At 45.3% G+C, this 18672-nt stretch overlaps 1 protein-coding gene across 1 annotated transcript; it reads right to left on the bottom strand.

Moving 5' to 3' along the window:
• Positions 1–2156: 2156 nt before the first annotated feature.
• ODF1 (outer dense fiber of sperm tails 1) lies at positions 2157–10990 on the bottom strand. Its single transcript, XM_012455872.2, has 2 exons — positions 10532–10990; positions 2157–2705 (listed from the first exon to the last, which is right to left on the bottom strand). The coding sequence occupies exons 1-2, from the start codon at positions 10849–10851 to the stop codon at positions 2291–2293; spliced, it is 735 nt and encodes a 244-aa protein (XP_012311295.2). The 5' UTR covers positions 10852–10990; the 3' UTR covers positions 2157–2290.
• Positions 10991–18672: the final 7682 nt, after the last annotated feature.

Raw genomic sequence — 18672 nt, 5'->3', positions numbered from 1 at the left:
CCTAGGCTTCAAGTGATCCTCCTGCCTCAGCCTCTCAAGTAGCTAGGACCACAAGCATGCACCATCACACCTATTTTTTTTTAATTTTTAGCAGAGGTGAGGTCTTGCTATGTTGCTCAGACTGGTCTTGAGCTCCTGGGTTCAAGCGATCCTCTCACCTCAGCCTCCCAAAGTGCTGAGATTACAGATGAGAGCCACTGTGCCCTGCTTAAAGGAAGCTTTTAAAAGAAAAGGCTGGGATAGCTTTAATATCCCATCCAGAGCGTCTCAACCTTAGCTGCATTCTTAAAACACTTGGGAAGCTTTTAAAAGTCACAATGCCCAGCTTGCATCTCAAGTCTATTACATTAGATTCTCTGGAGAATCGCTTCTCGGCCCTTTGACTAAGATCAAGTGTAGAATCTCTGGAGAGAGGACATAGACATCTGTGTTTTGTTTTAATTTTTGCCTTTTTTTAGTTTTTAGCTTTAGTTGAGTTTTGTTTTTTATGTTTTGTTTGGCATCTGTATTTTTAAAGAGCCCCAAGTGAGTCCCATGTGCAGCCAATGCTGAGAACTACTGCTTTCACCCACATGCAGCTGAAACTCAGGAAAAAGACTTACTGTGCAAACTGGAGGGTTTTATGTTCCCTCTGAGAGTCAAATTTGAAACCAGCCAGTGTCCTCATTCTGATTCTTCCCCAGCATCTCGTTCGTTCTTTACCCTTATTTCAATCCTGGTCATAAAGAATGGCTCCCAGGCTGTGTCCTCCAGGCAGATCCAAGTTCAGGTGACTTATGCTATCATTTTGTGAAAGGTGTACCTCTCCACTTCTGAACTTTGAATTGAACTTCTGTGTCTAAAGTCAGTTTCAGAAATTAAGAAAAGGAGACAGGCCAGGTGCAGTGACTGACACCTGTAATCCCAACATTTTGGAAGGTCGAAGTAAGCGGATTGCTTGAGCTCAGGAGTTCAAAACCTGCTTGGGCAACATGGCAAAATCCTGTCTCCACCAAAAATACAAAACTTAGGCTGCTTTGGTAACATTCACCTGTAGTCCCATCTACACAGGAGACTGAGGTGGAAGGATCACTAGAGCCCAGGAGATAAGGCTGCAGTAAGCCATGATTGCACCACTGCACTCCAGCCTTTGTGACAGAGCAAGACCTTGTCTCAAAGAAAGAAGAAAGAAAGAGAGAGAGAGAAGGAAGGAAGGAAGGAAAAGGAAGGAAGGAAGGAAGGAAAAAAGAGAAAGAAAAAAAAGAAAGAAAAGAAAAGAGAAAACAAGCCAGGCACGGTGGCTCATGCCTGTAATCCCAGCATTTTGAGAGGCCAAAGTGAGTGGATCACCTGAGGTCAGGAGTTTGAGACCAGCCTGGCCAACATGGTGAAACCCTGTCTCTACTAAAACAATTAGCCAAGCATGGTTCTGCACACCTGTAATCCTAGCTACTCGGGAGGCTGAGGCAGAAGAATCACTTGAACCCAAGAGACAGAGGTTGTAGTGAGCTGAGATTGCACCACTGCACTCCCATCTGGAGGACAGAGCAAGACTCTGTCTGAAAAAAAAAAAAAAAGAAAGAAAGAAACAGAAAAAAAGATAGTTGTAATAAATCTCAAGCAGGTAGGCTGGTGTGTTTAGTTTTGGTTTTGCTTTTGTTTTGTTTTTCTGTTTTGCTTGGCATCCATATACTAACCAGAGCTGGCCAATCCCCAAATCACAGGAATGTTGAAAAATGACAAGGTATACAGAGGCCACCCCCTCTTGGCCAGCCAACATGCCCCTCGTCCCACCTACCACCGCATACTTTTAGTATTCTGATCATTGTCCAGTGAAACCACAACCCCATTGTGCTTGGGGAGTCTCCTTCCAGAACTCCCTACTGCAGTAGCTTTGAAAAAGTGTTTGCCTTCAACTCTTACTACTCTATTTCTGCTTTGACCATTTGGTTTCTGGGCTAGGCCATTTCACTGGATCATCTGGGAAAACAGTGTCTGGAGATACCCACAAAAAGAGTGTCTCCTGGCGTTTGGAGGTAGTTGGGTATGGAGGAGGGAGTAGGAGGGTGTATCTCAGCGTATCATCCTTCCATTCCCATCTGCTAATTCTTCCGATGTTCACTAACTCTGTAGGGCTCCTGTAGCGGGTTTAACCAAAAGACATTCACACAACACCAGCAGATTGCAGTTATGTATTCAGTTTCTTACGTTCTTAAACAATAGGGGCCATGGGAAGGAGAAGAGAAACGTTGGGAGAGCTGCCTGGCTGGAGTAACTGGCTTCTGTTAAGTAATGGGTTCCTACGCACACTTTACAAAATCATCTTCCTACAGGAAAATCGGCTTCCACAGGGATAACACGGATTGCAAGGGTCACATGGGTTGCAGGGGCTGCACGGGTTGCAGGGGCTGCACGGGTTGCAGGGAGAAGTGCAGGGGTAGCAAGGAGACTCAATCTTGACACAACTGCCGAGCCCGTAGGAGTACGTTACATCCTTCTCATCCACACAGGGTGGCAAGCTGAACTCTTTGCAGATGTTCATGTAGCTGTACTTTTTCGATCCGAGGCAGTCGTACCTGTTCTCCCGCTCAGCCGACACACATACCTTTCCATCCTTCACTTGAACTTTGACTTGATCAGGTTCAAAGCCGCATACATTCACCGATCCTAAAATGTTATTGCTACAGCAAGAGGAAGCCAGAATTCTATTTGTTGTTCTTCTCAGTCTGGAATTGAGAAAAGGGAAAGGGCAGGAGGAAGCTCAGAACTCAGAATCCAGACACAGCTTGAGAAGCAATATTTTGATTGCTCTCTTTTGAAATAGCAGAAGTTAACACTAGCCATTGTGAAAATAAACTTTACACAAATGCATTAAGTAGAAAGTGTGAGTCCACCCATGTGAATCGCACTGTCTCACAAGGACACCTCTGTTAATAATGAATGCTGCCTGGCCTTCCAAATCCTTCTCTTCTATTTAAATACCAGCTCCTCTTCTTATTAGTTATGGAACCTGGGGTAGGTTCCTTAACCCCTTTGTGCCTCAGTTTTCTCATATGCAAAATGGAGATAATAATAATAATGCCTGCATCATATAGGACTATTGAAGGATTAGATAAGATTATATTTTACTTAACACTGTGCTTGGCACATTACAAATCCTGCTTTAATTATTACCACTCTCATTATCACTATAATTAAATTATATATAGCTATAATTAAATTATATATAAATTACATTTTATATTTACATATATTAAAAAGATGGAATATAACTAATAAGATACCATTTAAAATCTGCATGTTAGTGATGGCTGTCACCTCTAGAACCTAGCCCTACTGCTTCATAGGACAGGTGTTAGCTCTGGCAATTGCACTGAGACAGCCTGAAAGCTCAATCAAACAACCATGGCAGGAGAGCCCTTGCCTGGCTCTGCCCAGCAGGCCCTGGCTCCTCCAGGCTGGGAAGCCACTCTACACTCTGGACAGTTGGCACCAGCAGAAATGCAGTCAGCTGGGTGGGGCTGTGTTAATCAGATAAAGAACAGCCTACAAGTGGTGTCCGGAATCAGGATCCCATCAGCTCACAAGAGCTGATAGTGCACGTCTCTTCCCGACTCCCCGTTTAGTACTGTATGCTGATAGCTTAAAAGTAATCATAGTCATGATGAGGATATCTACACCATGGAAATTGGAAAATGCCACATATCAGGGCTCTCCTCTGTCCCCACTGCAGAGCTACCATGGTTCCTACAGAGCTGCCTTGTTGCTACTCAGTAGTTCTACTGTGTAAATCCTTAATAAAAATAATAGCAGCTCACACTAATTGATCAATTATGATATGTCAAGAGATAGTAAAGCAAAGTGCCTAAGAGCAGACTCTGGAACTGGAGTATCTAGGTTTAAATCTTGGCTCTGCCATGTGGATAACTACTTCTCTGTGCCTCAGTTTCCTCATCTATAAAACTGGGGCAATAAAAATAGCAACATCATTGGGTTGCTGTGAGGCTTAAATTAGTTAATGCAAGAAAATATTTACAATACTGCTTGGCACATAGGATATTAGGCTTTTGTCTTTTTTTTTGCAATGTGCTGTGGAAGGTGCTAAGTATGTTAAAGGCATATTTTATTTAATCTTCACAATAACTCTGTGATGCCAATGTAATTATCACTATATCACTTTTGTATGTTGAATTTTGTTTATGCAGTTACTTTTTTTGTTACACAAGTTATACAAGTTCATTGTAGAAGATTCAAAATACAGACAGGTAAACATATGGAATATTTTAAAAATACCTATAATCTTATATAACACTTAGCATTTTGGTGTTTGACACTGTGTGTGTGTGTGTGTGTGTGTGTGTGTGTGTGTGTTTCTATATACATGTAGAAAGAGAGAGAGTTTTGTACGTGTTCTTACGAAATCATGCTATACATATTGATTTTTATCTGTATTTTTCATTTGAGCCCTAACATGATTAGATTAGCAGTTTGCATGTTCACTACCCTGGTACTGAACGTTACAAATCAAGACTCTTCTTAGTGGCTAATTATAAAATGATCAAATAGAACTCAGTCCCAGAAGACACTGAGGCAAACAGAAACAACTTGTGTAATATACCCAGAGGACTGCACCAGTCATTCAGCCCCATTTCTACCTCTGGCCCCATGGAACCTGGGGGTGTCATGGGGCATGGTTGTCTTTCTTGCCCTGGGTGTGCCAGGGTACCCTATGCCACACTAAAGAGAAAGTGAGAGAATTTTGGACTCTTTGAAATCTTTATCTTTGTGAGGTAAGCAGGAGAACAAACTATCATGCTGGATGGGCAGAAAATAGCTCACAAAGATGCAGGGAACCAGCCTAAACTCTAGGTATGGTGCCCTCTCTGGAGGGATTACAGGCTTAAAGCCAGAGCAGCCAAGGCCCAGGGGAAGCACAGAGCAAGGTGGGAACTTTCTGGGCCTTTCAAGACTCTCCCGTGGTGTGTGCATGGGCTGAGAATCAAACTTCTCCTGTTCAGCTCAGATCTTCTCTTATGAGATGAGAAACATCAAATCCTGCCGTGATGATGCAGCCGGGCCTCCTAAAGGAGGACCAAGGACCCCAACTAGGAGTCCTTGCTAGTGGCCCTGGCTGCGGCCACAGCTGGTTTTGGCAAAGCCCTCTTAACCTCCACAGAAGCTGGATCTGGGAGCCAGGTCTACAAGCCCAAGTCGGTGCCCAGATTCATCTCCTCTAAGTAACCTGAATCCCAGGGCACAATTTCATGTATTTTGTGCTTGGGTTCCTTCTTTTCCTCTATTCCTGTCACTTTGGCTCCTGTGGCTCTGTGACAGCTGTGTAAGGGTCTTGCAAACGTCTTCAGGAAGTCGCCCAAAAGGTCTTGGCCAGATCATGCTTCCTTTCCTTCTTGCTTCGAAGTCAGTGGTTATCAGGGAAGATGTGTTGGTTTAGGGGAAACTGCAGAAGCCACATTTTACTCATCAAACTCAACTCTGAAATTGCAGTTTGACTCCTGCCTGCTGATGTGCCTATCATCCCACCTGGAATTTTCCATGGCTCTATGGGGTACTGAGCAAAGGGAGTTTGCCTGCTATACTTGTTATCATGAGGGCAAAGCTTAGCCTCAGTAAACACAGGGAAATCAGCCCCTTTGCAGAAGCCTCTTAGGAAAGCTGGGGAAAGCTAGCAGACAGCCGGTGCCTGTGTCTGCCTCTCTGTGTGGCCTCCTCTCCTCCCTACTAATGCTGAATTTCAGCTGGATGAACAACCAAACTCCCGAATACGAAACATGCTGGTCACACCAATGATGAGCCACATACCTAGCCATCTTCTCAAAGATATGCATCAGATTCAACCTGGTCATGAATGAAGTAATGAAGATGTCAAAAATGTCTACCTCTACCAGGGAACCAGGTGGGGCAGGCCTTGCTCTAAGCTTCATTGGAGTACTTTGCTTTTTCTCCTGAATTTAGCCCCATCCCAAAGACGCATTTAAACTTGATCCCTCTCTTTCCAACACATCTTTCTCTTTCTCTTCTCCTTTCTTCTTCCTTTCTCTTGTTTTCCAGCCTTTTCTCTCTTCACCAGCGTTTGGGTTGATACTGAGGACAATGTCACTCAGCAGGGAGCCGGGCAGCATGGCACAGGTGCATCTGACTCTCCTGCAGAGTTTGTTAAGACACAGGTGGCTGATTAGCCAGGGATGGTTGTCCACACCTCTAATCCCAGTTACGCAGGAGGCTGAGGCAGGAGAATCACTTGAACCTGGGAGGCAGAAGCTGCAGTGAGCCGAGGTCACACCACCGTACTCCAGCCTGGGCAACAGAGCCAGCGGGTCTAGGGTAGAGCTGAGAATCTGCATTTCTAACATGCTTCACGTAATGCTACTAATCAGGTTCAGGGGCCACACTTTGAGAACGACTGACCAGAGATTAAGCTCATGGATTCCAGACTCAGGCACACACGGCTTTAAGTCTTGGCTCTGCCACCACCTAGTGATCAAGAACATTGCCCCTGAATCTGTTTCATTATAAAATGACCAAGATAATATCACCCAACATGTCACCCATGTTACAAGGCTTAAATGAACATGAAGTGCTAGGAACAGAGTTTCACTCAATAAAGTGTAAGTCTTTATCAAGCTGCACCAGGCTCCCCCTTACATGGACTTGCCCTAAATCTGAAGCTTTATATCTTATATCATGACCTTAAACAATAAGGTCAAACCAAATCATGGCGATGCATTTGGCCTAGATGGGGAGCAACTCTTACCCCCGCAGCCAGGGGTGACGGAGCTCCGAGAACTATGGCTGTAAAGAGTCTATGATGAGAGAGAGGCAGCCAAGGGCCCAACTCACTTCCACTCCTGCAGAGGACACAGGGAAGCAAGGGAGAGCTCCTCTCAATGCGATTGGGAGAGCCAGTCTTTCACCAGCCAGAAAGCCCTGTAGGGCTCACCTATACTCCAACCTCTGGGTCAGAGAATGGGAGAGACTAGAAAATTTTCTGCGAGGGCTTAGACCTGGGCAACGCACCTCTAAATCCACAAAGAGCTCACCATGAGGCCTGACTATCATCAACCTCACCAAGTAAGAATGGATTCAGTGAAAACTTCATCCTCAGAGCATGAAGAGGGAGCCAAGAAATAAGAAGGCAGATTTTTGAAGTTTTGAAAGTGCCCCTAGTGTGAGGATTTCAAGGGACTTTTTCACTGAGATTCTGGCCAACCACAGACACTTGGGTAGGTGGACAGAAACATGGTCTCAGGATTATTTTCTAGGTCCTAGGTACATGGTCTCAGGATTAGTTTCTAGGTACCAGTAAAGAGTAGAGTACAGCTGTAAATCAAGGTTCATTTGCTCACGAGGACTGCCAGGTGTCCTGGCCACACAGGGCACCCATGAATTAGATAATAAACTCCTAGGGCAGGATTGAGGAGGGCCTGGGTTTTGTTTGTTTCTCCAGCTTTAAGACAGAAGACAGGGAAGCCCATGGAATGTGGTGGTGAATCAGGCACAACTTGAATCAGGCTGGCGGCACGGCTTCCCACAAAGGAAACCAGTGCAATCCCTCAACCCTCTAAATCCAGAAGAGGGAGGAAGAGACAGGGGAACTGCCTGCCTCTTGGGAAGGAAAAGAGGGTATCGAAGAAGCTAAAGAAACAAAGGTGCTTACCTGGGTCTCTACTAAGGAAGACACTGCCAGCATGCTGTCTTCTGAAGCAGCAGCCCAGTAAACAATGGAAATGGATTGGATTTTCTTTCCGTTTTCTTTCCTTCTCTTTTTTGAAACAAGGTGTCTTTCTATCACCCAGGCTTGAGTGCAGTGGCATAATCACAGCTCACTGCAGTCCCGACCTCCCAGGCTCAAGCAATCCTCCCACCTCAGCCTCCTGAGTATCGGGGACCACAAGCATGTGCTGCTACCGCGCTCTGCTAATTTTTTTATTTTTATTTTTATTTTTTGTAGAGATGGGGGTCTCCTTATGTTGCCCAGGCTGGTCTCGAACTCCTGGACTCAAGCAATTCTTCCATTACAGCCTCCCAAAATTCTGGGATTACAGGGGTGAACCACTGCACCCAGCTTGGATTGGATTTTCTATGCCCAGTCTAAGAAACACCACACGCGTGTGTGCACGTGCGCGCGCGCACACACACACACCCCCCAATCAAATAACATATAGTCAGGAGTGCTCAAGAAATCTGTGGGATGAATTAAAAAATTATTGGCCGAGTCTTTTTGCTAGTTAGTAAGGAGGACCCAGAGACACAGCAAATTGACTCTAACACAGAAAAACAGTTTCTAGGGGACCAAGGCAACTACAGACTAGAGTCTTTACTTCCTATTGGGCAAAGAACCTTCTGGATAACAGCCTGCTATCTGAAAGGATATGTCATAACTAACCAACCTCCTCATATTCTTTAAAGGGGAGGAAGGTCATGTGAATATGAATTCTAAACTCAAAAAGCCTTGGGCAAGCTTTCATACCTAAGATTGTTTAAAAAAATTGAACCAACATGATATTTCTGTATCTATTTAATTATGGATCAGGAGCTAGCTTAGAGATAAGAAAAAAGGTATCACACTAGAAGAATAAAAAATACTACAGTTGGGTCTTCTGGGATTGAGGCTAGAATCCTTAACATTTTCACCCATATTCAGGAAAATTGAATGTTTAGGTAAGTGACACTAAGTCTTTCTGGAGAGTGAAATGTCAAGTCGTCAAAAATAGAGCACAGAAATTTCACAAGGTAGTGTGAATGGGAAGAGATAAAGAGGACAACCTGGAGGTCATTTCTAAAATGCACTTGGAGTTATCACGCCTGAGATCCAGGAACTAATGTAAAGACATCACCACCTTCACATACTGCCCGCAGGCACGGGAAAAACAGGCAAAGACCCAGGCGCTGTCAGGAAGAGCATCACAAACCAGAGAAAGCATTACCTGTTGCCTAAACTACACTGCCCAGAATCAAGTGTGAAGTTCTTTCTACTGCATGCCAAAAAACAGGGCTCCTGAAAGACGCATAAAGAGAGTAGATGGCACAGGACAGAGAGGCGCTGTCGTCGGTGGAGTCTGGGGAGAGGAGAGCAGCCAGCAGATAGAGGCTGGAAAGGCCTGGACAAGGGTATTCAAATATCCAAAAGGAGGAGAGTGGCTACCGATCTGCTCACAAGGAAACCGAAACTGGGACCAAATATTTTAAAAAGAGCCCCTGCCTCACAGTGTGAGCAATTTATATAACTTGATACCCTGAAAAATAAAAATAAACATTGGTTCAGACTATAGATGAATTTACAGGTGAAAGCTCCCAGGCTATCTATGAGGGAGGGTCATTCCTGACCATTGGTGGCTGGTGACCTAGACAATAATTGTCTTTTTTTTTTTTTGAGACAGAGTTTTTTTTTAAGTGGGGGGGTTGTTTGGAGTTTAGTTGAGATGGGGTTTCACTATGTTAGCCAGGCTGGTCTTGAACTCTTGACCTCAGGTAATCTGCCCGCCTTGGCCTCCCAAAGTGCCAGGATTCCTATTGCTTTGTCCAAAGAAACCTAACTGTCACTGTTCTCAAGAGACTCTTATCTATCTGTCTGTCTGTCTATCTATCTATCTATCTATGTGTCTATCATCTGTCTTTCAGTTTTTCTGCACTTTGCTTGTTTGATTTAATACATCAATATGTAAAATGCTTCATTAAACCTTTTTAAATTTATTTATTATTCCAGTGTTTGAATGTATTATCATTTATTTAACCAGGGACAGCACTTTCAATCGTCTTTTTCATCAATAGTAACAGACTAAATGCCATATGTAAAAAGTTAGAAACAGAAAGCTTTCTCCAGGCAAAAAGAAAATATAATCAAAGAACAATTTTTTAAACTGATTCTTTTAAGTTGCCCAATTCAATTAAAAAGCCTTTCAAGTCTATTCTGAAAGCTACAACTCAGCCCCATCGTTTATCTGCAAGACCTTTGCTAGAGTTAGAGGGGAGGCCAACATGATAGACCTAATTTCAGATACAAGGTAAGTCTTTTGTCTGGAGTCAGGGGATAGGAAGATGATATTCCCACAAAACCAAGGCAAGGCCTCTATTGTTCAATTTGCTCTCCTGCTTGTAAGGCCTCTGGCACACATTAAGGATTTGATCAATTATTATTACTTCTCCTGTAGTCATTTCTGTAAGTCCAAATATACTCAAATTACTTTACTCATAACCAGGAAAAATGTTTAGTTTGCTGCTTCCAATGGCTTTTTAATGACACCCCCTGTTTCTTCCCCTCATTAAAGCCACGTTATTTATCATACTGGCATTCTTGCTATAAACCACCAACGACCGTGCCAGTCAACATCATTACCTTGTCTTTTGAGAACCCTACAATTCCCGTCATGGACTCATTTACTTTTCTTCCCTTAAATCTTTCCTAAGTCACCAGGGTCATTATCCTGAACCCTTTTTATCTTTGTTCAAGTATTGATTGTCACATATTTTTTCCTTATTCCAACTTATAAGGCTAATATACCAACTATAAAAATCTAAAAATAAGTTCTTTTACTTGGCAAGCTCTCGCTTCTCATCTTCTATGGCTCTAATGGCTTTCCTCTCCAAACTTCTGAGAGATGGTCGATGGCAGTAAAGCTTGTAGTCACACAGGCAACATGGGTAGAGATCACACGGGCCGCAGGAGCGTGATTGCTTGGAATAGCACATGCAGTACGGATATGGGTGCAAGTCGCAACAGCAATAGGGATGTATATACAAGTCGCACAGGCAGCGCGTGCTAAATTCTTCGATGCATTTCAGTTGCCTTAGTTCTCTGTCCACCTTCTTTATGTCCCTTCTGACACTGTCCAAGAGACAACTCAGTGCAGCCATTACAGACACACCTTATTGTTCTGTGAGTGCCGTTGGGAAATGGCACTCAGGGGAAAAAATTGTTTTAAGCCCTTCTCAGAAGTTGCTTTTAAAAATAAATGAGGCACGCATGATTCACTTACTTTAAAGCTTGTGTTCTATGACCTCACTGCCCTCTAAAGTATGTCATAGTTTTCTAGTTACCATGTGAACTGGACAGAATCATGGTCTCCAGAGACCCTCCTTAGAGTCACAGAGCTACTCTCAGAACCACACTCATGTTGAGATTTCACTCACCCTCAAGGAGGATGGGTCTCCTAAGCGGGCGCAGCTCTTTGGGGTGCGTGAGCATTAACGTCCTTGTCTTGTGTGTGCTCTGGGGACCAGCCATGGCTGTGAATGTGTGTTTGTTGAACTTGGTGCAGGCGAAGGCCGGAGCTGCCCACTCCTTTCTCCACACCCTTCTAGCTCTAGCCTTGACTGGAAGCTTGACCTTGCTCCTTTTGTTCTAGAATTCATTCTGGCTCTAGATAGGTAGAATATAATGTTCTCATCGTTATTGTCCTATCAAGTCAGCCATTGCCCTTGACCTTCTGAGTTACAAGTCTCTGAGTCCTGCCCATTCTTTACCACCTGTGGTCATGGCCGTCTGGGAACCTCATTCCTCTACTGGTTGGGGGTCCTTTCCTTAAGTTCCCATCTGTCAGTGCTCGGGGGCCTGTCCTGGGGAGCTACCTCCCAGCAAGTGTACCTTTGGTCTTGCATCCAAGCCTCCAGATGCCTTGTCCCTGAGTGCTTCCCAAATGTTGGTCTTTGTCTCTCTTGTAGCCAAGTGCCTGAAGGTGCTGGAAGCCAACTGCCTGAAACCCCCCGTTCGGCCAGTTTCCTTTCCTTTCTGTTCAGTTAACATCCAGACCTCTGACTCAGCCTCAGATTTGGCTCTCGGTGCCTCTACTCCTCTGGTCCTTTCACCTCAAACCGCGGTCCAGCTCTCGAGTCTCCCTTGTATGGAGTAGAGCACAGGGTATTGATCACAGGTGGTTGGATGTGACACTGGTGAGGGAGACAAGGGCCAGGTTTGAAGGGACTTGTAGCCAGACTAAGGAGTTTGAACTTTATTTTGAGCCCAAAGAAGGACTGTTGATTTTCTTTTCTATAGAAGAAATGAGATAGCCACACTGAAGGTGAGTTGCTAGGGACCATAGTAGAGGTGTTTTCTGCTGCAAGGCGAGAAGAGACAACAAAGTCTGAACTGGGGATCATGGCTCTGGGGATGGCAAGGAGGAGGCCAATGGGATCACCTTCCCCCACCTCCACCCAGGCCCCATCGAATCCATTTTTCACGTTGTAGCCAGAGCGACTTCCATATAGAAATCTGTCATCCCTCAACCTTCCCTTCCCACCATCCCACCCACCTTAAAAGTCTTCTCTGTTGGCAGGGTGTGGTGGCTCACGCCTGTAATCCCAGCACTTTGGGAGGCAAAGTCAGGCGGATCATGAGGTCAGGAGTTTAAGACCAGCCTGACCAACATGGTAAAAACCCTAAAAATACAAAAATTTTCAGGGTTTTTTATTTTCTACTAAAAATACAAAAATTAGCCGGGTGTGGTGGCGTGTGTCTGTAGTCCCAGCTACTCAGGAGGCTGAGGCAGGAGAATCGCTTGAACCTGGGAGGCAGAGGTTACAGTGAGCCAAGATCGCCCCACTGCACTCCAGCCTGGGTGACAGAGCAAGACTCCATCTCAAAAAAAAAAAAAAAAAAAAAAGTCTTCTCTGTCCTCTTAGAAAAAGGACCAAAATCTTTACAGGGTGCTGAGCAATGGGGCCTCTCCCACTTCCCCAGTGTCCTCTCCCATTGCAGTATTCTGTAATTCATTATCCCTCAGCCACGATGGCCTTCCTGGAAGACCACTCACTTTCCCAAAGGCCATTCCTTAGTCCTGTGAAGGACATTCCTTATTCCTTCCACCCCATTTGGAGCTCATACACAGGCCATTCTGTCTGCTTAGAAATTGAACTCCCCACCTATGCCTTTGATCTACTTAATTCTTAAGGCATCCTTTAGATCTGCCCCTTTCTTGGGGAAGCCTTCCCCGTATCCCAAACTAAACGCTCTCATAACCTGGAACACATTTCCTTCAGGACATTGATTCCCAAGCTAGACTGTAAGCCATGAGGGCAAGGACCTTGTCTATTTTTGCTTCACAGTAGATACCTAACACAATGCCTGGCACATAGTAGGTGCTTGAAATGTATTCACTGAATGACCATCTGGGTGAATTAAACAGGATTTAGTGAACGGAGTGAGGATGGAGTAAGGGAGGAATCAGTAATGACTTCCAGCTTCCACGCTTGCCAAACTCTTGGTGCCATTGAGATTAAAAATAACACAGGGAGAAGAGTAAGTCTGGGGACTTGGTGAACAGGTGGCGCTAGCGACAACTTTAAGGTAGAAATCTGGAGTATCCTATGGATAAGTGGGTCTGGAATTTGGGAAAAGGCTGGGCTAGAGATATAAATTAGGAAGTGACAATTCCATAGGTAGTTGGAACCCTGAAAGCAGGCAAGATAACGCCTGAAATGAAAAGAGGGCTGAAGCCGACTCCCAGGGAAAAATAACTAGAAATGAGGGGAGTGAAGAAGCCCATGGAGCCCATGAAAGGCTCACAGAGGGAGTAATAGAGGCCGGGCGTGGTGGGTCACACCTGTAATCCCAGCACTTTGGGAGGCCGAGGCAGGAGGATCACCTGAGGTGGGGAGTTCGACCCCAGACTGACCAACATGGAAAAACCTGGTCTCTATTAAAAATACAAAATTAGCCGGGCGTGGTGGTGCATGCCTGTAATCCCAACTGCTCTGGAGGCTGAGGCAGGAGAATCACTTGAACCCGGGAGGCGGAAGTTGCAGTGAGCCGAGATTGCACCATTGCACTCCAGCCTGGGCAACAAGAGCGAAACTCTGTCTCAAAAAAAAAAAAGCAGCAGCAGAGTAATAGAGAGGTGAGAGCCCCCTAAGCTGGAGTCCCTTGGGTGTCACTCGATGAAGCATGGCATTCCCAAAGGCTCGATGTTCCCCAGCCTTGAATCCGGAGGCCCTTTTCTGTGCAGATGTTTCTTAGCAAGGCAAACAAGTGCCCCTAGAGGTATTAGAATGAGAGGCTGGCCGCTTGAGTTGCATGGAATGAGTCAAAAAGCAAAGTTGAATAATTCTCCTCTGTGGACAAATTCTCATCTCTTTAAAAGTGATTACACTGAGATTTGATTCTGAGGGGTGCACCCTCTTCATAGAAACATGGCCTACTCCTTCCTGAGAGTTAATTGCAGGAGCTGTATGGATTTCTCTAGCTCCAGATGATAGAGAAGTCTTCTATCACCTTGAATTCTATCCCTTAGCAAATGTCAGCAAAGATTGAAGCAGGCAAGCTCTCAGTTTAATATTGTTAAATACACAAGTTCAGGTGCATCTGTGTATACACACATCTGTGTATACATGGCACATTATTAAGATGGGTATAGCTATATTTCAACTAGGATTCTCCCATTATCCCACTTTGCTAGTGATTTTTTTTTTTTTTTTTTTTTTTTTGAGACGGGGTCTTACTCTGTCATCCAGGCTGGAGTGCAGTGGCGCCAGCTCTCCGCAGCCTTGACCTCCTGAGCTCAGGTGATCCTCCCACCTCAGCGTCCCCAGTAGCTTGGGCTACAGGCATGCACCACCATGCCTGGCTAACTTCTGTATTTTTTGTAGAAATGGGGTCTCACCATGTTGCCCAGGCTGGTCTCAAACTCCTAGGCTCAAGTGATCTGCTCACCTTGGCCTTTCAAAGTGCTGGAATTACAGGCATGAGCCATCACTCCAGGCCCTTTCTAGTGATTTTACTCTTCATCACTGTCAGGTCTCCATATGCAAGCCTGGAGCCTGAAAGTCTGAAGTCCTGCTTGCCTCGGCTAATGTCTCACCCAACTCTGCCTGCCATCTTAACTGTTCTTATGATAATGTAAATACCTCTCACCCAACCCTGCCATTGTAACTGAACTTGTGGTCATGTATACTCCTTGTCCGTAACCCCCAATCACTGTAACTGATCTTATTCTGCAACACCCCTGCCCCCCAAAAAACTACCCAAACCTATAAAACCAACCCCATTGCCCTTTGCTAATGCCCTTTTCGGCCTTAGCCCACCTGCACCCAGGTGAATAAACAGCCATGTTGCTCATACAAAGCCTGTTTGGAAGGTCTCTTCATTCAAAGCGTGCATTTTTTCCAACAATCATGAAGTATATTCTTATCATTTTAAGTGACTAAATAAAGGTAGTGTCTTCTTTAAAGATGAGATGGGGCTAGGCGTGGTGGCTCATGCCTGTAATCTCAGCACTTTGGGAGGCCAAGGCAGGTGGATCACTTGGTCAGGAATTCACGACCAGCCTAGCCAAGATGGTCAAACCCCCGTCTCTACTAAAAATATAAAAATTAGCTGGGCATGGTGGTGGGCACCTGTAATCCCAGCTACTTGGGAGGCTGAGGCAAGAGAATCGCTTGAAGTTGGGCAGCAGAGGTTGTGGTGAGTGGAGATCGTGCCACTGCACTCCAGCCTGGGTGACAGAGACTGTGTCTCAAAAACTAACAAACAAAAAAAGATGAGATGGGAATGTGATCTAGTCATATCAGAAGGACTCTAATATGGATTCTAACATGGAACTAGGGTCCTTCCTCATGCAGGACTATGTCCATGGAAGCTCCCATTCACCTTGGCTGGTGTCCAGATAGAACCTCCTCTGGATGGAAGGCAGGTCTTGGCACTCTCCCAAGTTGGGCAACACTTGCTTGGTCCCCAGTATTGGTGAAATCATGAGCCAAAGAAGGTCCCTCTGCCTCTTCCAGCAGGTAGTACAGCTAGAGCTCAAGTCTATTCACTAGACCAGTGTCACAAAGACACTTTTCTAGCATGTTAGGTCAGTACACAGTGTTTAAACATCAAATATGAAAGTCTACACACAGTGTAATCTCAACTCTGTAAAAAAGAATCCATAGGCTAGGTGTGGTGGCTCACACCTGTAATTCCAGCACTTTGGGAGGCCGAGATGGAGAGAATCGCTTGAGACCAGGAGTTCAAGACCAGCCTGGGCAACACAGTGAGACCCTCTCTTCTACAAAAATATTTAAAAATTAGCCAGGTAGGCCGGGCACAGTTGCTCACACCTGTAATCCCAGCACTTTGGGAGGCTGAGGTGGATCACCTGAGGTCAGGAGTTTGAGACCAGTCTGGCCAACATAGTGAAACCCCATCTCTACTAAAAATACAAAAAAATTAGCCAGACGTGGTGGTGTGCAGCTATAATCCCAGCTATGCAGGAGGCTGAGGCTGGGGAATCTCTTGAACTTGAGAGGCAGAGGTTGCAGTGAGCCAAGAATGCACCATTGTGTTCTAGCCTGGGCAGCTGAGTGAGACTCTGTCTAAAAAAAAAAAAAAAAAAATTATCCAGTTACAATGGCCCATGCCTATGGTCCCAGCTACTCAGTAGACTGAGGAAGGAGGATCGCTTGAGCTCAGAGGCTCTAGGCTACAGTGTTATGATTGCACTTCTGCACTCCAGCCTGGGAAACAGAGTGAGACCCCGTTTCAAAAAAGAAAGGAGGGAAACATCCTGAAAAATTAGCTATGGTGAACTCTAGCTAATAGAATCATAGCTGGCTTCTTAAATTATTTTTTCTAGACTTCTCTGTGATTTCCAAATTTCTTCAATGAGGCTATTACAAGTTTTATAGTGAATCACTTTCTGATATTGTACTCTCCAACAATCAGCTGTGTACTGAGTTGCTAAGCCCACCTTTGGCCCCTGTCATCCCCCTAAGCAGGCCATTAAGGAAGTCACCCTGGAACGGACATCTGGAATTTGGTCTGTCCATCATCCATGGCACCTCTTGGGAAAATTAACTTTCTCCATTCCCCACTCCTGCCCTCCACTATTAAATAAGTGCTGCCAATAAAGTTGCCTAGCCAAAGGGCAGGCATGAAACCAAAGCTGGCCAATCCGACTCTCTTCTGGGAATTTGATCTTTAGCAGAGAAACATAAAGCCTGAAGATGGCTGGAGCTGATTCATTCTGACAGTGCGCCCTAAGAGACTACACGTTAGTTACTACCCTGTTCCATCATTCTTAAGTTGATCCCTGGCTTTTCTTTGGGCCTGAGAGTTCCATCATATCTTTCCAATAAGCTCCTAGTCAGTTACCCAGTCAGTTTCTGTTTCTCGTATTTATAGAGCTCAACTGAGATGACAGCTTGACCCCCTGGATCCACCCACAGAAGGCATTCCAGGCTGACCTTGCAAGTCAGCTGTGGCTCCAGTGGACATTGTTCCACGCAAGTCCAGCTCCTGCCTCTTAACCCAGATCCAGCAGCATCAGGGCAGCGGCCACTCCTAAAGACCCTGTGAGTATGGGTCAATGACAGTGACCCACACTAGGGAAAATGGCTGGAAATCCCCAGGAAGACTCTTACATGGACACCGTCCCTGGAGCCAGAGAGGCTTCGCTGGTGCCAGAATCTCAGAACTTTAGCTTTGGAAAACCCAAGTCATGCAGATAGCTTCCTACTCAGGTAGAAAATCTCTGCTAGAGTACCTTGGGCAGATACGTATAGAAGAAATGAGAGCGTATATATGGGCTGAGATGCCCTCTTACTGGTGTGGATAACCAATACGCCTATGACCATCCATACTGTAGTTAATTTTTTCTCCCCCTTTTCTCCCCGGCCCACAAGGTCTTTAGCAAATATCTTCCTGCTAAATACAGCGAGGGATAAGGAGGAGGACGGTGTTGGTATATTCTCTTGCAGCTGCACCCAACAGAAGTGAACCTGAGGGTCCAAGTTGCTATAGAGGAAGGTTGCTTTTGCCTGGCAGGGTCTGAAAGCTGGAGAGCAGTTTACAGTGTGTTTTCCTTTTGCTTTCAGCAGATCATTCAGATACTGAGACAGAGTCATGTGAGTTTTACATACCAAAAAAATACATGAATAAGTTCCTCAACTCTCTTAAAATTTGAGGAGTAGGCCAGGTGCAGTGGCTCACGCCTATAATCCTGGCACTTTGGGAGGCCCAGGCAGGAGGATCACCTGAGGTCAGGAGTTCAAGACCAGCCTGGTCAACATGGTGAAACCCTGTCTCTAATAAATGCAGCTAGATCTGGGTTAAAAGGGAGGAGCTGAACTTGCATGGGACAATGTCCACTAGAGCCACAGCTGACTTGCAAGGTCAGCTTGGAATGGCCTTCTTTGGGTAGATCCAGGGGATAAGCTGTCATGTCAGTTGGATTCTTTAAATACAAAAATTAGCCAGGAGTGGTGGCACGTGCCTGTAATCCCAGCTACTTGGGAGGCTGAGGCAGGGGAATCTCTTGAACCCAGGAGGCGGAGGTCACAGTGAGCCGAGATCACACCATTGCACTCCAGCCTGCGTGACAAGAGCGAAACTCTGTCTCAAAAAAATAATTTTTTTTTTTGAGGAGTAGATGGGGGTGTTAGGTTGACCACTCTGATTTGCCCAGAACTGAACCCATATCTGGAATGCAACTTGCATTCCCCACTTACAAGCTCTAAGGGTGGTAAGGAGTGTTTTTTGTTTTTTGTTTTTTAAGAGACAGGATCTCGCTATACTGCCCAGGGTGGCCTCGAACTCCTGGCCTTAAGTGATACTCCCACCTCGACCTCCCAAAGTGCTGGGATTACAGGTGTGAGCCACTGTCTGGCCAGAAGTCTCATTAGAAGTCCTGAATTCTTTGTGACAGCTTTAGTTTCTTCTCTTTCTTACCCTCTCACCTGCACTTGCATGTTTTTCCCTCCTTC

This window comes from Aotus nancymaae, unplaced genomic scaffold, assembly GCF_030222135.1.
Source record: "Aotus nancymaae isolate 86718 unplaced genomic scaffold, 86718_ANA_hifiasm-v0.15.2.pri h1tg000036l, whole genome shotgun sequence".
Lineage (NCBI taxonomy): Eukaryota > Metazoa > Chordata > Mammalia > Primates > Aotidae > Aotus > Aotus nancymaae.
This window is presented reverse-complemented; position numbering and strand designations above follow the sequence as displayed.